Source organism: Tursiops truncatus, chromosome 4 (assembly GCF_011762595.2).
Source record: "Tursiops truncatus isolate mTurTru1 chromosome 4, mTurTru1.mat.Y, whole genome shotgun sequence".
NCBI lineage: Eukaryota > Metazoa > Chordata > Mammalia > Artiodactyla > Delphinidae > Tursiops > Tursiops truncatus.
The window spans coordinates 61,419,673-61,446,196 of NC_047037.1; the positions used below are offsets into that span (position 1 = coordinate 61,419,673).

Below are 26,524 nucleotides of genomic sequence, written 5' to 3' on the forward strand. Positions count from 1 at the left end.
AACTGTCCCTTTAGCCAGTCTAATACCATAGCCCCTAGTCACATGTGACTAGTCTGAACTGAGCACTTGTGGCCAGTCCGAATTGTGCTCTTAGTGTAAAATATATACCAGATTTTGAAGACTCAGGATGAAAAACGTAATGTGAAATATCTCATTATAATTTTTATATCGATAACACATTGCAATAGTAATATTATAGATATATTGCATTAAATCACATATATTAAAAAAATTAATTTCACCTATTTCTTTTTAACTTTTTAATGTGGCTACTAGAAAATCTGAAATTGCATCTCTGGCTCCCATTCGTGGCTCACATTATGCTTCTACTGGACGGTGCTGCTCTAGAGCATCAGGTAGTACAGAAATGCCTGGGCTGGGGGGTAGGCAGATTTCAGTGACCTTCCTGACCTTCTGCTTCCCTTTATTGAAACAGGATTAAAAGTACCTGCTTCAGGTGATCGTTGCAAGAACTCAGATGAGTTACGAGTTGTGAGAGTGCCTAGTGTGTACAAGTTAACATAATACATGTTGGTTTCCTTTCCAAATCATGTTTTGAAACACCTCCTAGAGCAGTGGGTCTCCATCTGGGATGCACCCAGATTCACCTGGACAGTTTCTTTATTTTTTTTTTAATAAATTTATTTATTTATTTTTATTTGTTTATTTTTGGCTGCACTGGGTCTCCGTTGCTGTGCGCAGGCTTTCTCTAGTGTGGCAAGCGGGGGCTACTCTTCCTTGCGGCACGCGGGCTTCTCATTGCAGTGTCTTCTCTTGTTGCGGAGCACAGGCTCTAGGCACGCGGGCTTCAGTAGTTGGGGCACACAGGCTCAGTAGTTGTGGCACAAGGGCTTAGTTGCTCTGAGGCATGTGGGATCTTCCCAGACCAGAGCTCGAACCCATGTCCCCTGCATTGGCAGGCAGATTCTTAACCACTGTACCACCAGGGAAGCCCTCACCTGGGCAGTTTTTTTAATAAAATGTGCCCAGGCCTGGGTCCCATTCTGGCTTAATTGGTCCATGAGGCCTGGGCATCAGCATAATTTCAAAGCTCCCCAGGTGATTCTCATGCCTAGCCAGGGTTGAAAACCCCCGCTCCAGAGCTGTTTGCTCCTTCACCCCTCAATGCTCTGACCCCCTTCCTTTACATAGTGTCCCTATAGCATTTTACATGTGTTTTGTGCTACTTTAATGATAACCAATGTTTCTGAAAGCCTACCAAATGACTGGCACTTTTCATATATTGTCTCTAATCCTTCCCACAACTCTGCGAGTAAATTAGATTTTACTCCGCGAGTAAAAACCCCATTCTGCAGATGAGGAATCTGGGGCTTAGAAAGGTTAAAGTAACTTACTTGTTCAATAAGTGGAGGGGAGGCAGGGGGAAGCGCTCGACTCAGCTAAGTCTAACTCCAGAGTGCAAGCTATTGACCATGAGACTACACTGTCTTTGTTTTAAATTCTGCAGTAACTAGACTGTAAGCTTCCAGGGGCAGGGATGGTTTCTTCTTGTTTGCAGCAGGACTCAAACAATGCATTCAGTAGCCCCTTGATATATACCTAATAACCCTCAAGAGTATCTGTTTGAGAGCATCCTTGAGCAGGCTGACGGGCTGGGGGCCTAGCTGGGGATGAGGAAGGATTGGTGTCTGTGCTGCTCTCCAGCAGTGGAGCGGGGGCTCTCAGGGCTGCCTTCCGCAGGCAGACCCCTAACAAGTGCAGGAAGGCTCTGGAAAGGACAGCAGGCGTCTGACAGAGGCTCCTTGGTTTCCAGTCTAACATTCTTCTACAATCAGTCTCTCCTGGCAACTCTCTGGCCCAGAAGCAATGTTGAGAACCCAGGTTCTGCAGGACCAAGAAGGCAAGGGGCCTGATCTGTGTGGGTCTGAGCTGGTGGCAGGTGCCCCAGCCTCACCCCAGCAGTGCCTCCCCGCCCCACAGGCCCCCTCCCCACTCAGCTGCAACCAAGGGCTACTTGGATTTTCTGGACCAACTCTGAGTTCATATAATTTTATTCTTTTCACAATAGGAGATTTATTAAAGGTTGAGTAAATGTGATTCAAGTTTTCTACTTTTTAAAAACATTTATTTTTTTTAAATTTAATTTTATTTATTTTTTTTATACAGCAGGTTCTTATTAGTTATCTATTTTATACATATTGGTGTACATATGTCAGTCCCAATCTCCCAATTCATCCCGTCACCACCACCACCCCCCGCCACTTTCCCCCCTTGGTGTCCATACGTTTGTTCTCTACATCTATGTCTCTATTTCTACTTTTGTAAGACTTCAGATACTTAAATCAAGACTTCAAACATTCTTAAATCAGGGGGTAGAAGCCTTTGCCTTGACTCACACAGTGGACTCCTCTACAGTGGTCCAAAAGGAGGACAGGCCAACTGCACAGCAACATGGGAAGATGATTTTATGTCATGAGAAGCGATGGGAAAATCCATCCACATTCTGAAAATGCCGTAATAACAATTATTTTAAAAAAATTTTAATAAAAAAGAGGTTAGAGAGCTGGGAAGAAACTACATGAGAGTGTTACCAGTGATTGTGTTATGGTGGTAAAATTACAGTTAATTCTTTTTCTTCTATTTGTCAAATCTTCTGTAGTATGTCTATGTGACTTTTACAATAAGTGGAAAGAAAAATTATTTGGGGGTGATCTATCCCAACAAAAACCATAGGATTTGATCTGCACTCCGTCGTTCTCTGCCTCAGTCCAGGCCACCTCACCCTCACTCCTTCCTGGGAGATGACGAGAAAAGATGGGGGAAGCCAGCCAGGCCCTGCCCTGGGGTGAGTACTCCGACATGTTTCCCCACAGCCAGTCTGGGAGTGGAGGACTGGAGGGCTGCCTCTCCTCAGCCCGACCCGCTCCAGGAGCGGGGTCCTTGGCCTCCATAATCAGGCCCCTGCTGCTCTTCGGGGGCTCCCCGGTGCCTCCCCCAGGTTTGGAGCCGAGCGCTGGAGCAGGTCACTTTGGACACCCGTGCCTAGGCACCAGGGCAGGGCAGCCCTGTGGCTTAGTCTGGTGTGTGCAGGCTTGGCAGTGGTTCAGAAGTGCAGTTACTGAGGGTAAACAATTTCCCTTTTCCTCTTAGGCTCTCTTCTCTCCCTGGTGGCTGGGGACCCTACCCAGAAGCTAGCCCAGCCTCGCCCAGCCTGCCATTTTGGGCTGACGGGACAAGCAGGCGATGGGTAGGTCTTTGGACCTAAACAGAACCTGGTTCAAATCTTGTCCAGCTTTGCCACTAACTTGACGAGCAACCTTGGGAGAATTACATCCGGTCAGAGCCTCATCTGAAAAGAGGCCTAATAACCCCTGGGTGGCAGGGCTGTGATTAGGGTCCAATGGACAGAAAGCACCTAGCACAGGCTCAACAGACAGCAGCAGTTATTGTTGGAGCCAGGGAGCTTCTGTGTCCCAGGCCCCTCCTGAGCTGGGCTCTCAGGGCTGAGGCGGGGGGATAGTGGGGGCGGGGCGTGGAGCCCTAGATTTGCCTCGAAGGATCAGCCCCTTTTAGTGCTTTGCTCTCTGGCCCTGCCTGCGGGGCTGGCTTTGGGAAAGTCACGTGACTTCAGGCTGCCCCCTTAGCCGTCCCTACTCCTCCCTTTCTTTACATCTGCTCAGCTCTGGAGGGGTGAGGTAATCCCTGGGAGAGACCCTCGCTCCTCCTTGGGGTATAATCACTGTCCTGTTGCTGGAGGCTGGATGATGAGGGTGAGAGGGCTAACCTCACCCTGGCCCTCCTGCCCTGGCCGTGCCCCATGGCAGGATCGGTCAGGAGACAGAGACTCCAGTCTGGAAGGCTCTCGTGGTGTTCCCCTGAAAACATCCACAGGCTTGGAGGGCATTTCTGAGGGACAATGGCTGTTTTTATAGTGCTTGCAGCAGTGTAATAGTAATATGAATCATCGTAATTATTATGTGTGGCACTGCGCAGTTTGCAAAGCTTTCTCATACCCCATCTCATTTACTCCTCTCAACAAACAACCTCGCGAGGTGGTATTGTTATTATCTCCATTTCAGAAATGAGGCCATTGAGGCCCGATGAGTAAATGATGACCGTAGGTAAGTAATAAGTGATCTCTTCTGACCACAAATCCTAGAGAGTAAGCATGGTACACATTGGCTCAATAGCAAGACCCCTGGGGGCTTCTCCCTTTGCTCTGAGTGCCTGCACACACCAGAAGGAGGTCCTTTCTGTTCTCTGTTCAGTAAAGAAAGGGAGAATCTGATTAAAATGGAGGTGGGGAAAACAGAGGGGAGGGAAGGTGATTTTCCCCAGGTTCTGGGTGTGGACTTAATGAGCAGATGCCTCCGTGCTATGGGTGGTGTTTTGAGTGTAGGAAGGTTAGCCGGCTCCACACTAGGTGCCTGTTAGGTGGCCTCCGCTAGGACACAGTTCAGTCCTTCCCACAGCCCAGCCACAGCCTTGGAGAAGAGAACAAGGTTCATCTTTGTGGTGCACCCCTGCCCTGCTGGGGAAGAGAAATCTCTGGAAAGGTTTTCCAGGGAGCAAGAACCCCCCACACCCGCCACACTCCTTCCCTGCCCCTGCCAACACAGAGTGCTGAGAGGGGCACTTGTCTTGGGGCTGGGTCAAGTGCCATGTCACCTACCTGCTACTACAGAGAGGCACGGGGGCAGGCTTGCCAAGACTAGCAGGGAGCTGCTGGCAGCCCGCCCAGTCTCCCTTTCCCCATCCCCAGAGACAGAGGTGGCCCAGGACCCCACCTCCTAGGCACCTGTGAGGCCCAAACCCAGTAACAGCAACTGTGGAGGAAAAGAGCCTTTGGAAAGAAAAAAATAGAGCTTTTGACTTCCAAATTGCCACCATGTGCTATGGGGTAGGTAGGAGGAAGGGAAGTCCCCACCAATTGTCCTGAAGCCAGCTGTCGGTTTAGTTTGGCCACTGTCTGTCCCTCTGCCTTTGCGGCCAGCTGTGTGGTGGTACTATTTTCAGCATGAGCGGCAGAGCACAAACGTCCTCCCTGCAGTCAGCCAGCTTCCCCACCTGGAGGACTCGGGGCCCCTCCACCAGGCGGCGGGCAAGCAGGGCCTCAGACTAGTTCCTGGAAACTTTATGGTCCTTCTCCCTGCTCTGCTCGGTGCCTTCGCCAGGGATTGCTCAGATAATAAGGCACTGTAATAACGGTGACCATTTATTGATCACCTACCATAGGCTAGGCTTCATGCAAGGCGTTCCATTTACGTTATCTTACACGTTCCCACTTGGTCCTGCTTGTTCTATACCCTGCTTTAGAAAGAGGTCTGCTATGTAGAAAACAGGTATATTGCTTCTTGTTCATTAAACTTGTGGCTGATAGATTCTTCTCTTAAAACAAACAAACAAACAAAACCCCACATTGTTTTCGTGGGGAAAATAGACTTCATTTATATTGCTTTGCTTTGCAGGAAAACCTCCAGAAACCTCAGTGGGCACTACTTCTGCAGACATGTCACCTAAAATTCACTAGTATCTTCCTGGTCCCAGCAGTTCTTCCCTTCAGGGAGGCTGTATTTTAGAGTCTGTTTCTCCAGCCTTTCCCTCCCTTGCTCAACAACTGAGGCCTTTCCTATCAGAGTTGGAGGGGCAGAGGTTCTGGGTCCAGCTATGGACTGGTGGGCCATCAGGGGCCTTGGCAAGCCTCCCCTCCCAGCCACGGGGGCCCTGGAACGCTGCCCCTGCAGGAGCTGCCAGGAGAGTGGAGGGTTTGTGGGAGGGCTGTCGGTGTAGGGTGGGAAAGGGGAGCACTTCTCCAGCTGGTGGCAGGAGCTGGCTGGCCAGAGGCCTTGTTCACGGCCCAGTGCAGTGCGGCTCTTGTGTTTATGAGTTTTGTGAGATTTAGAGCACTCTGTATTAGCCACAGGTTTTTTGGGGTCACATCAAAGGTTAGAAAGCCGTGGAAAGAGTTCTTTCCCCATGAATCACACTTCCCCTAAACTGTAATTCTCTGAGAGGAGCCGGTTTGCTTTATAGAGCTGGCAGGAGAAAGGAGATAACAGGGACTCCTGGGGAGTTTTCCAGAAGCAAACTTCTCTGGAGGACTAGACAAAGAAATTCTCAGTAGAGGAGCCAGAGGAGGAGAAAGACCCACTGGGACCAGGCTGATGGACTAGGATTTGGGGATTGGGATGAGGGGGCAACAGGGCTTCAGATGCTGGGGGCCTGGAAGGATTGGGCCCTTGCATTGCACAACTCCAGGGCACACCCTGCCTTCTGCGGTACACGACCTACACAGCCACATATAGCAACCCTTTCCTTGCTCCCTCATGGATGGATTGGTTATATCTCTAATGGGCTCCCATAGAATCGTCTAGATGGTTGAAGAATATGATTATCCAGGTGCTTATCTGCACCCCATTTCCAGCCACTTCACAGTTGCACCTTTGAGAAGAGGGACCCTAACTTCTTAGCTTTTGTCTTCCAGCCTGACACATAGTTTAAGCTCCGCAAATGTTTGTGGAATGAATGAACAAACATTGTCGAGAGAATTCTTTTAGCATTTAGGGACTGGTATGGCTAACTCAAGTATTAGGAGCCAAGAAGACCTTTGATTTCTTTGAAGAGTAATATTCAAATACACCAATTCTTTTAAGACCCAAATGGACCACTGCCTGCTTTTAGGAAGCCTCCAGATGAATTTCTGTTTACTTAGTTCCTCCTTCATCTCTCAAACACTAGTCCCTGTCTCAGGCACCATGATGGGATACGCTTGAGAAGCCCACAGTCCTAATGGGGTGACACACACTGGGCCTTACATTGGAGTGGTCAAAACTGTCAAAACGAAGGGCACATGTGGGGCACGTACAGGGGCTACAGGGTTCTAGGAAGGGAGTGGCTCACTTACTGCCAGGATGGCAGGCTTCACAGAGCGGGTGATGGGGGCAGGGACTGGAGAGCAGACATGGAGGGAAACTGTCTTTGCTCTGCTCTTATCTAGGCTTTGTCTCTCTTGAGCGCAAAGAGGTTAAGTGTCTACTCCAGGGTCACATGGCTAATGAGTAGGTCTCAAAGCTGATTCTTCAACGCCATATCCTGTGACCTAGCACCAGCTCTCTCTCTGTGCTTGAGCCCAGGCCTTGATGACCTGTCCGTCCAAAAGCCCCTGTGGCCTCACAGAGCATCTGATGTAAGAGGAGGCCTCAGCCACGGAGTTGATTCCTGAGCCATCCTGATGACACGTCTGGGCCTCTTTTACCTGTCGTTATCCTGTTAACAATCCAGCTTGTTCCCAGCTCTGCACCTGTCTTGCTCAACAGTCTGATGCTCTGCTGACCTACTTGGCAGCTCTCGTACTTCCTGCTTTGTTCCCCAGGTTCTGCCTGGCAATCGTTCTCGTGGATTATAGCACCTTTGCACCCTTGGGCAGCTGGCTTCCAGGTTATCATGAGGCACTGGGGGCTTCAGTTCCTCCAGGTCAAGGTACACCTCACTCCACCAAGCCTCCTGCACAAACCAAGGCCAAACAGAGTCCCTGCCCCTGCTGCCAGATATCCCCAGCCAGGCTCCTCTGCTAGGACTTCACCTCTTCCCTCAGCTCACCAACAGGGGCACTGCCCATCCCTGCCCCCTGGGCTGCAATAGGAGAGAGGCCATGGGCTCCAAAATCAGACAGACCTGGTTCAACTTCAGCACCTGTCAGTTTTCAGAAGTTCCTTAACTTCACTGAGCCTTATTTTCCCATCTGTAAAATGGGAATAGTAATACCTACCTCACAAAAATACACACACAATCTGTACCTGGTACATGGCTGAGGAAGTGGGAGCTGACATCATCTACTACTTATAAAAGTTTTTCAAGAGCTCCTCATGTATCTAGGCTTTGGCCCTCTTGAGCACAGAGAGGTTAAGTGTCTACTCCAAGGTCACATGGCTAGTTAGGAGGTCTCAAACCCAATCCTTCAACTCCACATCCTGTGACACACCACCATCTCGCTTTCTGTGCTCAAGCCCCAGCTTTGATAGGTTGTCCAATCTATGGGTCTTTTTTGACCCTGAGATGCACAGAGAAAGCCTGAGTTAGCCCATTTTACAGTGAGGGGACTTGGGCTCAGTGCAAATAAGCGAGTTTCCCTAGGTCGCACTGCTCACCAGGAGGGAGCTGGGTGAGAACCACTTGATTCTGCATTCTATGGCCTCAAAATAAATCCTTCCCATCTCTCCCCTCCACTGTCAAGGGACCCAGCCCTATTCTGAGAAAGCCTTCTCTCCCCATGATCAGAATGTCTGTGAGTTCAGACATCATTCTGGCTCTTTCCACGGTCCCAAGCAGACCCTTCAAGTGGAGAACAGTGAGAAGGCCTCTCCGGATAGGTCTTGGGGGATGAGGAACACAGTGCCTGGAGCCCTGGGAAGGAGGAGACTGCTGGCTGAGATCCACTCCTCGTGCCCCTGCGGCAGCCCAGACTCTCCCCCCACCCCAGCCCCTGGCCAGAGCAACCCTGTGGCCAGTTGACGGTGGCCACCCAGCCCCCATCCCCAGGCTGACAAGGTTGGCAGCCTCACGGCCTTGCTGCACAGCTCTGCGCCTCTCCTCCTCAGTTTATTCCTTCCAGATACGCAGTTGCTGCTTTTTATTTGGATCACTTTTCTGTGTTATGGTATTTCGGTTGTTTTTCCACTCCTTCCCCCCATCCCCCTGCCTTTCCCCCATGGCAGGATTCCTGAGAAGACTAGCTTTTGGAAAGAGCTGCAAGCACATCTGCTCTCTGGCTACAGCATTCCAGGAGGGCCCTGTCAGGGGCTCGGCTCTCGGGGAGCCAGGACACGCTGGGCAGCAGAGGCTGGGGGGCAGGGTTCAGGGGCCCTGGCAGTGGAGGCCCGTGGTGGGCACGCTCCCTGCAGCAGGCAGGGCTGAGCCTCAGGGCCTGGGGGTGCTGCCTAAGTCCTGGGGCCACAGCTCACCAGCTCCCCGGCCCTGCTGGCTGTGACTGTTGGCTCTCTAGGCTCAAATCTGTGTATGCCAGACTTGGGGTGAGAGAGAAACCAGGAGCCTTGGAAAACGCCCTGGCCCTCCATCTCTTTTGTCAGAACCTCTTTGGTCAGCGGTTCTGAAGGGGTGGGGGTCCTGTGTGTGTGTGATCTCTGTAGGCGCAGTCAAGCGCGCTAGAGAGTGTGTGCCGGTTGCGTGCAGGCTTGGAAGTCACAGGGCCGGGGTTCGATCCCTGACTTCCCACCAAAGGCTGTATGAATCTGGGCAAGCCACCGCGAAGTGGGCATGATAACATGCCTCCCTCCAACGTTGTTGTGAGGGTGAACTGAGTTAACACATGAAAATACTTCCTTGCACATAGGAAGTGCTCAATAAGTATTTTAGCTACCATTACTATATATGCATGGGGGTATGTATGGAGTTTAATAGATTTGGGGTGGTGCTTCTTGGACTTTGGAGTGTGACAGTCACCTGGGAAGCCTGTTAAAAGTGCTGGCTTCTGGGCCTCACTTGCAGAGATTCTGATCCAGCAGGTCTTAGGTGGGTTCAGGAATTTACTTTTTAATCCAGAGACCCTGGTGCTGCTGATGCACCGGTCCAGGGTCTGATCTGGAGTTGTGTGAGGTGTCTGGTGAACAGATCCTTGGGATCCTGGGCTCTGGTACATCCATCAGAACTGCTTTGCAAATGTAACTGGAGACCAGATAAAGGGGTGGTGTGGGATGAGGTTGGGGATGGACAGGAGCCATCTCAGGCAGAGCCTTGAGGCTCTAGGAAGGAATTAAGGTTGTTGGAGTTTTAGGCATGGGATAGACACAGTCCTACTGAGTGATTTGGGTTGGACCAGTCTGGTTTACAAGCCCAGGGCACAGCAGATGGCAAGGAGGGTGTAAAATTGCAGTTAGCTCAAGGCCAGAGCGGCAGAAGTGTCTGTGCCCATATAGAAGCAGCAGCAGTATCTGGAGGAAGAGAGAATGGCCCAGATTGAGCAGCCGTGCCAACTCCCTGCTCCCTCAGGCTGGGCATCTGAGCCACTGGCAGAGCAGCCAAGCACGGCCTAGGCTCCACGAGCTGACCGCCTCACCCGCTGAGCCGGGCTGTGGCCGGACTGGAGGGCCTGGCTTAGGGTAAGAATCCGAATCTGTCAGCTCATCCGCTCAAGAGCTTGTAGTTTCTTGATTATTTTTCTCTTAGTAAAGATCTTTTAGAAAAATTCTTTATTTTGACTGAGCTAAGAAAAGAAGGAGGTGGGATGTACTGAGGCTGGGGAGATGGGGAGGTCACTCCTTCAGGAGCAGACCTGCAGGGGCAGCTCTGAGAGCTGGAGCTTCACCCTGGAGCTACTTTCAGGCAGTGGATTTGATGTGTTAATTAAGTGTATGTGAAGGTGAGTGAGTGTGCCCGTATGTGCGTGCGTGCATGTGTGTGCGTAGATGTACATGTACACAGGTGAGGGTTGCATGCACGTGTATTCATTCAATTCATTTAACGACAACCACAAAATATTTATTGAGTGTGTACTCTGTGCCAGACACTGTTCTAGATATCTGGGATCCATCAGTGAACAAGATGACATCCTTGCCCTCAAGGAGCTTACTTTCTATGGGATGTTGTGTGTATAGAGGGATGGATATGTGTTTGTGTGTATGAGTCTGTTGTACACACATGTGTGGAGAAAGAAGAATAACAACATGTGGGTGCACAGGCAGACCTGGGTCAAGAACCATCTGCCATTTTCTAGGCATGTGATCCTGGGCAAAATATTTAACGTTTCTGAGGCTTGGGGTTTTACAAAATGGGAAAATGATCCCTTTCTTTCACAACTGTTGTGAGACTAAATGTAAAAATACTTGGAAAGCTCCAGGCAAAGTACCTGATATATGATAGTTGCCAAATGATACTTTTTTCTTCATGTCTCCTGTGGATTTGGAGGAGCTATTTCTACGTGTGTATACCAAGCGTGCATTTGCATCTGGGCAACATGCCTTGTGTATCTAAGAGGCTGAACGTGAGGGTTCTCCCTGAATGAGAACCTCCCTCCCTTGGGATGTATCCTGCACTGTGGAGATATCTCAGGTCTGATCAAAGGTGATGGTGTTGCCTGGAAAGTTCCATTCCAAGACAGAAGGTCCATTATAAAGCGGGGAGAGACAGGCTGCTAAGTCTGGAATCCCATGAGTTGGCCCATTTCAGCCTTGGTTAGGTCTGTCCTGGATCCTTCCAGCAGCAGTGGGACTGTGTGTTTTGCAATGCTGTTTTTTTTTGTTTGTTTGTTTTGCTGTATGCGGGCCTCTCACTGTTGTGGCCTCTCCCGTTGCAGAGCACAGGCTCCGGACGCACAGGCTCAGCGGCCATGGCTCACGGGCCCAGCCGCTCCGCGGCATGTGGGATCTTCCCGGACCGGGGCACAAACCCATGTCCCCTGCATCGGCAGGCAGACTCTCAACCACTGCGCCACCAGGGAAGCCCTGCAATGCTGTTTTTAGTGCACACTAAGAATCTTGGCACCCCTTAGCTGACACCCACCTACAACAACTTGCAGCTTCTCTTTTCCTAGTTCCATGACTCCCTGGCCATGCTGCTCCCTCTGAGACCTTCTTCTTAGCCCCCAGATCATTTGTAGAAGTATATCCAGAAGATGGACCCAGAAGGCAACTGTGGAGGCAGGATTGCATTTCTGTGTAATCTGCTTGGGACTGCCAAGACCTTTGCTTTGAGCAAGAAGAGAGATGGGTCAGGTTCCTGCCCTCCTCCCTCTACACTCTTTCCCAAGCAGAGAGTCCGCGGTTTGGGCTATGTCTTCTAAGAGGCTGACTCAGAGTGTCTACCTTCAGCCCCGGTGTCCATCCTCTGCTCCATCTCCAAGTGTCCATCAGATATTCATCTGAGCAACTGAGACTCAGTGTGACTGATGACATATCCATCTTCTTGACCACGAACCAGCTCCCTCTGGGCACCCAGCTGTTCTAGTGAATGGCTCCAGCATTCTTCCAGACATGCCAGCTTGACGCTGCTGAGTCATACCTCACATGTCCCTCTGTTGCATTTCCCACAGCTGATCAGTTATCCAGTGGTTCCAAGTTATTCCCCCAACCAGTCCTTTCCCACCCGCATTCCTGCTGCACCCCTCCCCTGGTCAGGCTGCCATCTACTCCAATTTGGAGTGGCCTCCCTGCCTCTGGCCTCCCCCTTCATGACCAGCCAGGCCACCGTCCTTGTGCTCATTGCTGTCCCTCAGCTGCTGCCCCCAGCTGCTCTCTCCATCCACAGCACCCTCTCCTCTCCTCCACAAACTCTGTTCCAACCTAACTGGTCCCCTTGTGGTTCCCAGGACACTGCACCTTCCTGCTACCTGACCTTGGCTGAAGTGGTTTCCCTTGCCTAGAATCCTTTTCTCCATTCCAAGCTTTTACCTAAATTCTAGCCATCTCTCACGGTATATAAAATCCCTGGCTGAGATGTTATAAGGCACGGGCGCCTAGAGCCCGTGCTCTGCAACAAGAGAAGCCACCGCGATGAGAAGCCCCCGCTCACCACAACTAGAGAAAGCCCACGAGCAGCACCGAAGACCCAACGCAGCCAAAAATAAATAAATAAATTTTAAAAATTAAAAAAAGAAAACAAACATGATGAGAAGGTGGGAAAAGTGGGGGAAGGGAGCTAAGTTGCTAGCAGTTTGCTAGAGATGGAGGATTTAGTTCACCTTTGGGGCAGACTTTTGCTTTGTTTCGGGAAAATCAACACCAATCTAAAACTGTGTTATCACTGTCAGCGCGAATGCATATGTTCACTGTTCTGGTTCAGCAATGTAAATAGCCGTGCCTTGGGAGACAGGGACTCCCTTTTCTCTCCTTTTTTTCCTAAGGTTTGAGGAAAAGAGTTGTGGAGGAAGTTGTGGACTGGTCCCTGTGGGGGTGACTATTTTCAGCTGAAGTTTGGAGAGTCGCTTGCAAGAGATGGCAAGCAGAGACTAGCAGGCTTCCTGAGGAGGCTGGAGAGTCCCTGGCACTGCTGCTGTGGGACCCAGGTGACACTTCTTGACACAGAGCTGGGGAGAAGCACACTCTATCCGTGTCTGCAGCATCCCTCTAGAACACTGGGGGCATCCGAGGAGGCAGCAGCCACGGATGCTTGAGGACTCCACAAGGACCATCTCCAGCAGAAGCTCTCCTTTCATGGGCCTCCGTAAGCCCCGCGCGGTGACTGCTGTGGATAGATGGATTTGTGACATCATTTGAGATGCCCCACTGGGAGCTCCCAGAAGTATTTGAGGGAAATATTGCATGGAGTGCGGCTCAGTGTCATTGTAACTCACTGTTAAAGTAGCAACAAATCATTTATACCCTTGGCAGGTGAAAACTAAATACACTAGAGAGAGACATAAAACCATACTACACTGTTAACCATGGTTGCCTCTGGGTGCCAGTATTCTAGAGAATTCCTTTTCTTTATATTTTTATGGAACTCTCCACATTTTCCACTACAAGCATTTGTAATTAGAAAAACAAAAGCTATGAATAAGGAATATCTCTTTCCTTCCCCTTCCGGCCCAGTGGAAGCCTCTGCTGCCTAAGGCTGTGTGGTTTCTTCCCTGCTGAACCCAGGCAGTGACTCTTGGGTGCAGATCCGTCCTTATTCCTTGTTTTAGGTACTTGTGCCAGCTCTGCAAGCTCCTTCAGGAGAAGGAACACGTCTCCTTCTACTCAACCCTCCCCCAACACTCACTCTGCTTGCAGGAGCTACTTCTCAGAACCTGCCTGGCCTGCTTCCACCCTTGGCCTTCATACTCACTGTTCCATCTGCCGGCACCCCCTCCTCCCTGGTCCCCCCCAGACAGCTTGTGGGCTTCCTGCTTCTCACCTTCAGTTTTGACTCAAATGTCTCAACGAGCAGGCCATTTAAAATTGCACACCCTCCCAGCACTCTTTCCCCCTCTCCTGCTTCATTTCTCCCTCCAGCATGGATCTCCATCTGACATGCTATGTAATGTGCTTCTTTATTATGTCTCCTCGCACCGATCTGTAAGCTCTAGACGACAAGGATTTTTGTCTGTATTGTTCTCTGCTGTAAGCTCACCACCGGGATGTATGCCTGGTATGTACAGAAGATAAGTGTTTGTTGAATGAGTGAATACAGTTTATAATAACACTAGTTACTGTGTACCAGATCCTGTGCTAGGTGCTTAGTAATTCCCTCATTCCGTCGTCTTCACAGTGTTTTGAGGTACACAGCAATACCTCTGTTGGAAAGACGAGGAAACCAAAGCTCAGAGGGTTAGCGAACTCAGGTGGAGGCACACACTCTCCCATGGCAGGGTGGTGTGGAACGCAGATCTGGCTGCTCCAGGGGCCAGGAGCTTTCCACTGTAGGAGACTCCTTTGTCCTCATGGTGGTCTCTCACTGTGCTGACACCCCTCTGCGTCTTGGGCACCATTTATTTCCCCCACTGCAGGAACCACAGTGCTGGTGCCCTGAGCCAGCATTGCTCCAAGTGGGCTCCTCTCCCAGTTTGCATCCCTTCTGGTGACCCAAACCCTGCAATCAGAGAAGCCAAATGGTTCCTTCCCTGCCTCACTGCCTCTACTGTGGGCGCTCTAGGTTATGGTATAAATGAGCAGGCCCACAGGTTTTCTTTCTTTCTCCTGCAGCCCCATTCTCCCAAAGGGAGGTTGGTTGCTCCCTGAGAACCTTCTGCAGACCGGCAAGGTGGAATTACAGCAAGAACCCAGGAGATTCGGGTCCATGCTCAGGATCTGCGGCTCACTAGCTATGCCATGACTTTGGGCAAGTCTTTTAACTTGTGCATTGACACAATGAAAGGAATTCTTCTTTCTTTGTGGTTTGCCTACAGTACTGTGATGATGGCAAATGGAGAATCTGTCTCATGGGGATGTTGTGTAGATGCATGAGCCAATTTGATTATCATACTTAGCACCGTGCCTGACAGATAAGGCTTAATAATTGTTGGCTGATCTTGTCATCAGTCATGAGTGGCCCGGGAACTGGCAGGGTTTGCAGTCAGCTGGTAGGATGTGTTGTGGGTGTGGATTGTAGCTAACCACTAACTCCAATCACCCTCCAATCTAAACTTTCCTAGAGCTTCAGTCCTCAGAGTTTAGAATTCCTTGTTCAAGGTCACATAGTCATGACTTTTATAAGGCCTTGATTGGGACGCTTTTCAGAATACCTCACCTCTTTAGTCAGTACACTATATTTCTGCTGGGAGGTAATTGTTGCCATCTCTGCTGGGTTACACAATTTGAGGAATGATTTGCACAAGCATCAGTTACCACCAAGACCAAGGCATGAGGCATAATTATCTCAGGTGGAAGCTGTGATCGAGTCTGTGCACTGAGGCCTGGTTTGCAGGGGCTACAAATGAGCTACCACCTCCAGAGCGCTATGTGCCTGCTAGATGCTGGGGCTGTAATTCACCGGAGCCTGTTTGCAAACACCCATTCTCCAAGTTCCAGTGGGTCAAAAGTCCCGACTCTGGTGAACGTCAAGATCCCTGCAGAGGGACTTCCCTGGTGGCGCAGAGGGACTTCCCTGGTGGTGCAGTGGTTAAGAATCCGTCTGCCAATGCAGGGGACACAGGTTTGAGCCCTGGTCGGGAAGATCCCACATGCCTCAGAGCAACTAAGCCCTTGTGCGACAACTACTGAGCCTGCGCTCTAGAGCCCACGAACCACAACTACTGAAGCCCGTGCGCCTAGAGCCCGTGCTCCGCAATGAGAAGCCACCTCAATGAGAAGCCCACGCACCGCAACGAAGAGTAGCCCCGGCTCGCCACAACTAGAGAAAGCCTGTGCGCAGCTACGAAGACCCAATGCAGCCAAAAAAAGAAAAAGAAAAATCCCTGCAGAGTCTGTGGCTGAACTGAGTGAGACCTTCCCATTGTCTAAGGCTTCATTTATAGTTTTCAAGGGAATTCCCTTTACTGGCTTTGCTATCTAGTTGTGGTATAGTACGTATGATTTGGAGTAATCCATCTGCCATCAGTCCCCCGACATCTCCTTGCTCTCCCACCCACATGGTTTCACCCAGGAAGATCTAGTTCTGATTGTGCCTGAAGGGGAAGGAGACCAGGGATCCAGACCTTCCTTTTCTGTCATGTGAATGACCATAAGCAACAGGAGAATTCATCTCTTGCCCTCACCATGGCCAATGTCTGCTCTACACATGGGCCCAGAGGCCACACTTTCAGTACTTCTGAGAAGTTGATGATGGCATCTATGAAATGGGAGGTCTTTTATCCTGAGGCAAGGGTACAAGTTCTGCCAGCCCTTTGTACCATCTGGAAACAATGCTGGGAATCATATTTGCAGGTCCAGAAATGTTATTTGATTGTTCCATGGCATGAAAGACTTAATTTGAGGCTTAGTGGAGAGAGCAGACTAAAGAAGATTTAGGAAACATGGCCCACAAGGGCAAAAAGTGCTGAGTTTGAGTAAAAATACACATTCTACACGTAGTCAGCACTCTGACAACACTGGGGGTAGGCAGAGCTGGGACCAATGTTCACAGATAATTCTCCAACTTTATTTTACCCTCCCACAGGCCAGGGTCTTGTCATAATTACCTTGCTTATACAACCCTTGTTTGCATCTCCAGAGAGACAGCCATGTTTGGAAGAAAGAACACGAGTCCCCAAGCCTGAAAGGAGTCCCAAGAAGAAGGAAATGTAAGAGAGTGAAAAGTGTGGAGTTTTTTTTTTGTTTTTGTTTTTGTTTTTGTGGTATGCAGGTCTCTCACTGCTGTGGCCTCTCCCGTTGCGGAGCACAGGCTCTGGACGCGCAGGCCCAGCGGCCATGGCTCACGGGCCCAGCCGCTCCGCGGCATGTGGGATCCTCCCGGACTGGGGCACGAACCCGCGTCCCCTGCATCGGCAGGCAGACTCCCAACCACTGCGACACCAGGGAAGCCCCAAAAGTGTGGAGTTTTGACTAAGTCAGACTTCAGTTCCAATCCTTGTTATATCATATACCATCTATGAGAATTTTACAGCTTCTCTGAGTTTCAGTGTGCATAGTTCAAGATGGTACAGATAATATCTATCCTGTTAGATTGTTATAAAAATCATTAAAACATATGTAAAGCATTGAAAAGCTGGCTTATATTACGTATTGAATAAATGGCAAGTATTAATATCTGTAAAATGGAGGTATTTTGTAATACCCACTTTGCAATACAGTTGTGAAAAGTAGGGGGGAAATGCTTTTGGCCTATAGCAGATGTTTAATAAATGGTAGTTGTTAGTCCTGTCTTGCTGTGAAATATATGTCTGACTTTCAGCAAAGTCACCTCTGCTGACAGTGAAATGGGAAGTATTTCTACTCTACTCACTCCCATAAGGACTGCAGTGGCAACTGGCAATAATCACACATGCCTCACTTGATTTTTGGAGTTGTGATAAATAAAATCACATACAATATATTGGAAGCCAGACACAGGGAACAATGTACTAGAATGAAACACATTGGGAGGCAAGGGACTTGGGTTCTAGTCTTAGTGCTGTCTTTTGCCAAGTGACTGTAAGCAAATCGCCAAGTAATCAGACCTTCAGGTGCACACACTGCTGACCTCTCAGCAGCTGTGAGAAAATGCAAATGTGAGAAATTATCACTATTGCTCCTTGAGGGTAAAGACAGTTTTCCCTTTTTAATCTTTGGAACCCAGCAAAGTCCTTGGCATATAGTGGGTACTCAATACTTCTGTTTAATGAATTATAAATTGCCCAGAAATCATATTTTTAATCATCAGTGAACTTTTTTACCCATAAGCTTATAACCTTTGGTCTCACTGCGATTGGTTGGATCCCTGGGCCTGTGTCCCAAAGTATTTGTATTCCATGCTAACCTTAACATACTCAGACATGTTATTCAGACGCAACTGAAAGCACACACACACACAAAACCAGCAGTAAAGAGAGAAGAAAGCAGCTCTTCTGTATATGGAAGCTGTAAGGGGACGGTTTCATAATCCTACACCCAGTTCTGGTTTGGTTACCACTCCTCTAGATTCCTTATTCCTCTATGTACCCATTCTACAGAATTCATCCCCAGAGTGAAGGTGGTAGCCACTGCAGAGGCTCAAGCTGCTTTCGAAGATGACTCTTCATGGGTAGTTAAGAATGTGAAAGATGCCTTACAGTTCTCCTCCTAATGGGAGATGGCAGGTGGCAAGTGGCAAGCAGAAACACGGATGAGAGTGCGGGGCTTCCTGGTGCCAAGGGAGAGCCCTTGAAGACTTCTTGGCAGCAGAGAACATCACACGTGCCCTCCACACTACATACCGTTCCAGAATTGTTAAAGTATTTGGTCTCTGGGCTTCCCTGGTGGCGCAGTGGTTGAGAGTCCGCCTGCCAATGCAGGGGACATGGGTTCGTGCCCCGGTCCGGGAAGATCCCACATGCCGCGGAGCGGCTGGGCCCGTGAGCCATGGCCGCTGAGCCTGTGCGTCCGGAGCGGGAGAGGCCACAACAGTGAGAGGCCCGCGTACCGCCAAAAAAAAAAAAAAAGTATTTGGTCTCTGAGGGCTTTAGTAGATGAGGAAAGCTTGTAGAGATTGAGAGAAGGGAAATGGAGAAGACCAAAATGCTAACAGTCACCATCATTACGTGTGCACTGTAATAAACTGCCCTGGACAAGGGCACTGGCAAAGGTTGGATGTTTTCCAGATCTGCCATGTATCATGTCTTCCCATCTTACTGAGGAGCATCTATGATCTTAAGTAATTTTTAATACCATCTCCCACCCACAACTCTTCTTCCTTTTTTCCTTCCCCTCTTCTCCACCCACCCCATTGTTTCTCCCTCCCTACCCTGAAGTCCGACTAAAGGTAACCTCAGGCAAGCCTCACCCAATCACCCCAGCTGGGTTGGGTGTCCCTCTGTAGCCTTCAACTCACCGCACTGTAATTTCTGGTTTATTTACTTACTGTCCAGTTCTGAAAAGTAGGACCTTTATCTTGTTCAGCATTTAATCCCCAAATACCCCCAACAGTGCATCACACAAAAGATGCTTAACAAATGTTTATTAAGTGTACCAGGTTATACTTCTAATTTATTGCATTTCCCCCCCCGCCCCAGCTACTACAATAACTAAGCAAACAGAGTTAAATGTCAGTCTTTTTTCTTTGCACAGTAGACAAAAACTGTTGGAAAGCTAGATACCAATCAGCTATATTTTTCCCTGGTACCAGATCATCATACTGGTGAGTTCCTTCAAACCATTTAAGTATAGCATTCAGTGCTGCATAATTTGTTCAAGATCACAGAATAAAATGTAAAGTTTTTCAATTAATTTTACAAAAGCAGCAAAACTCTACAACAAAATCCTACAGGAAAAAGTAGACCAATCTCATTTATAAACATGAATTTAAGTGTATTAAACGTAACAAAACTTACCAAGATACAAAACCTAAATCCTAGTTACACAAATACAACTGCTATAGAAATAACGACCTTCTCCCCACCTGGTCTACTTATGACTCAGACAGTAGCTTTTATACCCAACTTCCCCCCGCCCCACCTCTGGCTGTCCCTCACCAGGGGTGGATGCCGGCCCCAGCATTAGCATTAGCCCTGGCCCTAGCCCTCACACTGCCCCTGTCAGCCTCGTCTGCCAGGGCCTCACGGTACTGCACTGGCCAGTGTTGGGGTTCTTTCTTATGGAGCTTGGCCACGAACCCCAGGACTTTCATCTTGCTGGTTTCCAGGTCGCTTCGGGGATCCCAAGAGAATTCACATGCCGGTGGATTGGTGTGAGAAACAAGCCGGTAATTGAGGTATCTCAGCTGCACGAAATCTTCCATAATAAGCCTCCTCGGGCACCCAAAGAGGGGGTGATACTTTGAGGGACGCACCTCCAACCGACACAGCATCTCCCAGACCTGTGCCTCCCTGGCGCTATTACCTTTCATGTAGATAAAGCCCAACATCATCATTAAAAGACCCAGTCTGGGGCCATCTCCTCCTCCTCCTCCTCAAGAGGTTTTAGTTTGTTGGTCAGGACGTAAGTGTGGTGCTTGCGGTCAAGCTGTTTCAGCTTGAAACCAAAGACATACGGCAGATGCTCTGCGGCCCTTGCGATGATCTCAGGGAACAGATCCTTTAAGTCTCTGATAATGTATTTCACCATCTCGGAGAGGGTGATAGGACTCTTCTTCCTGTCCTTCACCAGCAGAAACTGCACCAACTCGGCCACCGTCCGATCCAGACGGAGACGGGCCCCGCGCCGGGCCAAGGTTTTGGCTGCCAAAGCCCTCGCACCTTTCAGGGTGATGGAGGGCTCCGCAGCCTCCTCCTCCCTTACAGCACCAAGGTCCTCCTCGAGGCTCTCTTGCAGGAGGGGGCTCGGGGCCACCTCCTGCGAGGCGGTCAGGGCCTGGGTCTCACTGTCGTGGCCACCATCCATCTCCCCCTCCGCCCGAGGGATAGGGAGACAGACCCCCGCTCTCTGGTTTCTACAACATGTTTTCGGGCAGGCAGGTGCAAAGCGCATACACTGGCCGAGGGGAGTGCAAGCCGCTGCACAAACCCCGGCGGAGGGGTTGGACAGCGGCTGGGACGGCTGGAATAGGACTAGGAGAGATGACAGAGGGGACTTAGTGGCTTCCGGGCTGCACCGCAGAGGGTTCGGGACGGCCGCAACGCCGCCGGCGCCAAAGAAGCGCGGCGAGGCCACCGCGCAGCCTCAGTGCGCGCCGGCAAGCCGATTTGCCGGACCACTTCCGGCCAACTCAGCCAAGATGGCGGCCCCGAGGCCCCGCGAAGCCCCTCCTTTTACTGCTCCCGCTGGGGTGGGAGTGAGCGCAGCCTTCGCAGGATGCCAGGGCTGTGGAGGAGTGTGTCGCCAGCGCTGTTCTTTAGACTTGAAGGCTGGAGGGGGGTAACCAGGGCTTTTCTGAGGTTTCAGTGTACAAGGATGAAATAGGGATGGAGTTCCAGCCACGTACTTTCAGCAGGTGCTTATTTCTATGTGTGTATCTAAGATTTTGAGTAATTTACTGTAGCTTAGTGCGGAGTGCATGCAGGTGAAGGCTGAGATATAAGGCTGTGCGGGACAGTTAGTGACGGGCCTTGAACAGGATGCTACGGAGATTGAAATCTATTCTGAACACGATGGGAATTCATACTACAGGGGGATTTAAGCAAGGGAGTGTCCGGACCAGATCTGTATCTTTCCAGTCTCTCTGGTGGCAGTGTGGAGGATGGATTGGAGTAGGGCTGACCAAAAGCTGGGAATCCAGCTTGGAGTATTGGTATTATTATAGTGCAGAATAGGAACTGAAACTCGGCCTGTCTTGTTCATTGTTATATCCTCAGTGCCCAGAACAGTGCCTGGCACATAGAGGCACTCCATAAATATTGTAAAATGGATGACGAGAGGGTAAGGATAGCAGATTCTGGGGGGTGGGGGTCAAAGAAGATGATAAAAGATATACTGAGATACAGCTGGCAGAAATAGTAACTGATTGGAGGAAAGGGGAGTTTTGTTTTTCTTTTTATCTAATCAAACTTAACTAGTCCCATTACTTTTTGCTTACTCTACTCTGAGCTTTCTCCCACTACCAGTCTGTCTCTCTCCCTCTCTCCCTCCCTCTCCAACTCCTCCTCCTCTTTCTCCTCCTCCTCCCTCTTCTTCCTCTACTTCCTCCTCCCCTCCCCTCCCCTCCCGTCTCCTTTCCTCCTCTCTCCTCTCCCCCTCCCTTTTCTCTCCTCTCCTCCCCTCTCCCCCTCCCTTCTCCCCCTCCCCTCTCCCTCTTCCCTCCTCTCCACTTCTCTCCTCTTCTCTCCCTCCTTTCAAGGCTCAGCTTAAATGTCACCTTTCCAAAGCCTTAGTCTCCATGCATGGAAGTTATTTACTGCCATTTCTGAATCACCATAGCAATTTGTATTTGTTTAACACCCACTTGTATAGACCTTATTGTGCACTAGGCTCTGTTCTGTTGTTCAAATATTAATTTGTTTAATTCTCATTAAGGTAAGTACTATTATCACTATCCCCATTTTACAGATGTGTCTTTCCTATGGAATTTGCTATTTACTAGCTATGTAATCTTGGGCAAGTTACCTGAACTCTCCTTCCCTTGGTTGCCTTATGAGTGAAATGGGCGTAATAGTAGAGAGAACATTGTGGAGATCATGTGAAGTAATTCATGTAAACCATTTAACACAGTGCTTGGCACGTGGTGTTCAGTAATTGTTAGCTATTATTTATTGCATACTTTTAATGTGCTGATAATGTACTAATTTTTTACATGTATGTACTCATCTACTCATAACAGCTCTGCTAGATAAGTGGTATTATTATCCCCATTTTACAAGTGAAATAACACAAAAAGAGGGTAAGTAACTTCCCCAGCATCACATGACTGAGCCACTATTTCAATCATATAGTATGACTCCAGAGACCATGCTCTTAACCACTATATTAATAGATGTTAATTATTGTCATTATTATTGACCATACTCTGTATAATAGTTATTTTTGTGCTTATAACCCTCCAAAACCAAACATCCTAAAAGCTAGGGCTATGTCCTTAACTCTTTTGAAGAGCCCCTCAGCATCAGCACTCAGTATGTAATTGTCACTGAACAAATGATGAAAGGCTTTACTTTTTTCCAGAGGAAATAGCATTTATGTTAAGTAAATATATGACAGTTAGACTTTTTTTTTTGGCCACGGCACGTGGGATCTTTAGTTCCCTGACCGGAGATAGAACCCGTGCCCCCTGCAGTGGAAGCTAGGAGTCTTAACCACTGGATCACCAGGGAAGTCCCTAGACTTTTCTAGATGTAATCGTGAACTCTTCATTTTTAAAAACTTCTGAAAATATGTACCCATTTATACTTTATGACTTAGAGAAGCTGAAAGTGTGTGAATGAAGCAGGAGGATGTTTATTATAGTTTAACTTGAGGCTGTTATTGGTTTCTATTGTGTAGAATATAAACAGAAACATTTTATGTACAATATAATTTAGTCCTCACAAATCCCTATTAGGAAGGTATTATTATTCTCATTTTACAAATGGGAAAATAGTCCCTGAGAGGTTAAACCACCTGTCCCCAACCACCCATCTGTTAAGTGCTAGACTGGAAATGAGGACCTAGATCTGTCTATTCTGAAAACTGTACTCATGACCACCATGCTGCACTGCCTCGTTGTCAGTTTCTCCTGAAGGTAGAACCACTCCTACCTAAAAGGGCATCACTGGAGGTAAAATAGTCTACTTACATATGTTTCTCAGTTCAAGTATTGCTGAGGAGAGACAGAGGAGATAGATGCATGGAAAGGAGCATGCAGGAGATACATTGAATGGAAAGAATTTTGAGGGGCAAATTAGCAGTAATATGACTGGATTTTGAAAACTGAATCAATAATGTAATGCTACTCATCAAAAAAAAAAAGGAACAAACTACTGATACAACATGGATGAGTCCGGCTGACATTATGTTGAGTGAAAGAAGAAAGATACAAAAGATTATATACAATATGATTCCAGTTAATCTGATGTCCAAGACAGGTTTAGCTAATCTGTGGTGACAGAAATGAGAACAGTGGAGGCCTGGAGTGGGGTTGACTGGAAAGGGTTATGCATGAACTTTCTGGGGGGGATGGCAATGTTATGTATCTTGGTTTGGGTGTAGATATACATTTGTCAAACTGTACCCTTAATATCTGTGTATCTCATGGTATATAAATACCTTAAAAATTATAAAAATAAAAAAGTTTTAAAATTGAGGTATAATTGACAGATAACATTAGTTTCAGGTGTACAACACAGTGATTTGATATTCATATATATTGTGAAATGATCGCCACAATAAGTCTAGTGAATATCTGTCACCATACATAGTTACTAGATTTTTTTTTCTTGTGATGAGAACTGTTAAGATCTATTCTCTTAGCAGCTTTCAAACATGCAATACAATATAATTAACTATAGTCACCATGTAGAAAAGTTTCCAAAAATTAAATGAATAGGCCTTTAGGTATAGGAGGTGATGAGGGTATGAAGGGTGAATGACTTTGCTTTGCCACTTGCCAACCCCTGGATGCTACAATGTTTTGTACTGAAAGGGACCTAGACAACCATTTGCCAGTTTTGATTGTGCCGACCTCACACTGGACAGGCAGACTTTTAAAACAATCCTTACCTAAGCTGTTAAAAGGGAGGAAATGTATATCTCTTTGGTAGGGGGTGCGGGGTGGCAGCAAAACAAAATTTGATGACTATTCGATGGAAACCTTTCTGAAGGATGCTCCTTTGTAGCCTAGACTACAGTGTTTAAAAACCTACAGTGCTTACCACAGTTTAGTATGAGGAAAAGGATGAGGGAGTTACACTGGAAAAGCAGAACTGCAGGATGAATTATCCTGGAAATGTCTGGCACCCTGTGGATGTAGAAAAGGTGCATCCTAGAACAAAGCACTGAACCAGGTCAGAAGACCTGAGTTCTGGTGTCCCAACCCCTTCATTCATTCTGTGACCTTGCACGGCATACTTAACCTCTCTGGGCCACTGTTTCCTCATCTTTAGGCTGACAACCTTAGCTTTGCCAGTCCCCATAGCTGTTTTGAGATTCAAGTAGGATTATAAATGTAAACACACTTTTAAAATGCTCTACCATTGAGAAACAATTATAAAATGTTACAGATTTTTTTTGTTTGTTTTTCTCTAAGAGACCTGGTAGAAAAATCTCAGTAATGAATGTCACTGGCCTCTCATGCAGACATTTTGGAATGAGCTTACACATTCCTGGTTGAAAAAACTGTCTGGCCAAAAAAGATTAAATAAAGAAATGTCATGTCCTGACACTCCATCTAAGGCTAGTGAATGCTTTGGTGGGAAGCCAGAGTTATCTTGCTGGATTCCTTCTAAATTTGTCAATGGATTCCTCCAAGCTCCTGATGCCTTCTTCACACAGATGCTGAGTAACGTCTCACTCCAGATCTGAGTGAGCCCCAAACTGCATAGGTGCTTGTGTCTTCTCTGTTTCTCCTGACAGTTTTGATAGCCGTGCAGCTGATCCGGCTCAAAGAAGGGATCAGAGGAAGAGCTTTGTCCCACGTCCCTGGGCCAGGGGCAAAATGGAGCCCAGTTTTGTCACAGCAGAATGGGCAGAGTGTGAAGCCCTGGGTTCTGTATGTGTGGCTGGTATTGAAGCAGGATGGCCAGGCGGATGATTCGATCTGACTTGGGTAATGAAAATTGTTTGTTACTGTTTGAAGAGCAATTGTGTAAGCAACAGTACTCCTGTGTTTGGCTGCCTGTGACCCACCACTGTCTGTAACATAACACCCGACCCAGAGGAGGAACAGACCCTGGCCGGCAGGGGAGGGGAGAGATGCAGGGGGCACAGGGCCCCCTTCTCCCTCCCTCCTCCACTGTCCCACCCGCTCTGTAAACCTTGAAGGAAAGTTGGCGAGAAGGCATTTGCCACCTGGACACAATGAGGCCCAGTGCGAGGGGCAGGCGCAAGGCTGGCGGGGAGCCAGGGCCCTGGTCTGAATGGCCGTCGCCAAGGGGCTGCCAACGGCCCATCTCTATCCCCCAGAGGCCGGGCCAGGGCCAGGGCGGGGGCCCATCTACCCCCACCTTCGAGGCCCCGCTCGCACCATTTGCTGGCCGTGACCAGAATGCACGGGACGCTGGCCTTTGAGCCGCTGAACAGAGCTGTTTCCCCTGTGCTGGCCGCCAGTTCCCTTGGATTAGAGCAGGCTCTCCGGAGCCCCTTTGTTGGCAGCTTGTTATTCTGCACATACCGAGCACTGCGCATTCATCTTTATTAGTTCTAATTGCTTCCCTATTCTAATGGGATCTTGATATTCCCATACAATTGAAAGGAAATGTATTCATTAAAATAATTCTTCTCCTAACTGCCGCTTCAAGCTGCTTCTCTAAGTGACATTGTCTCTCCAGCCACAGCCTGCTGAGGCCTCTTATTAAGACTCTAGTCAAAAGCCAACTTTGGGAGCAAACTTTCCTTGCAGGAGTTTCCAGACACTGAAGAGAGGGTGCTTTTTAATCGGCTCACACACTGAAGTCGGAGGCCAGCTGGTAGGCCTGGGGGTGCCGCTCGGGGCGGGGGGGGGGGGGGGGTGGGGGGGGAGGAGAAGGGCTGGTCTCCAGCACTGCCTGCCTCCCGTAAGAATGCCCCCTTTCTCTACACTGACTGGCTGATTTAGGCAGGGCTGTTCCCCCAGTGTCATCTGGGTGGAACTTTTTGTTTATGCGCGAGCAGTGTCTAGGTGTGTTCTTAGAGCAGGCGCTGAGTAAGGTGCTGTGGGAAGTGTGGAGACGGAGCTGCAGTCTCGAGGTGTTTACAGTCTCCGTGGGTGGCTGCCTGTTCTGAGTCCCTCAAGTGACGCAGGAGAGGGGAGGCTGGGAACAGCTCTCAGTGTTCAGAAAGCTTCATGGGACAGAGAACTTAGAAAAGCGGGATACACTTCAATCAATGTGTTTGATTTAATCACCAAAATCTTTCAAGCCATGGGATCATGGGGGTAATACAAGAAGCTTCCTTGGGACGTTGGGAACCACTGATCTATTGGGGTGAAATAAGCC

The 26,524-nt window shown here is 48.8% G+C and overlaps 1 protein-coding gene and 1 long non-coding RNA gene across 2 annotated transcripts in view; one reads left to right on the top strand and one right to left on the bottom strand.

Annotated features, from left to right (window-relative positions):
• Positions 1-19,035: 19,035 nt before the first annotated feature.
• On the bottom strand, positions 19,036-20,617 carry MAGEF1 (MAGE family member F1). Its single transcript, XM_019946054.3, is given in 2 exon segments — positions 19,036-19,928; positions 19,931-20,617. Coding segments are annotated over 2 exon segments (957 nt in total). The 5' UTR covers positions 20,454-20,617; the 3' UTR covers positions 19,036-19,494.
• Positions 20,618-20,733: 116 nt separating this feature from the next.
• LOC141278561 (uncharacterized) overlaps positions 20,734-26,524 on the top strand; it is a 53,922-nt gene continuing 48,131 nt past the window's right edge. The window contains exon 1 of the long non-coding RNA XR_012331410.1: positions 20,734-20,916. This is a non-coding gene — a long non-coding RNA (uncharacterized lncRNA). The remainder of the gene's footprint in view (positions 20,917-26,524) is intronic.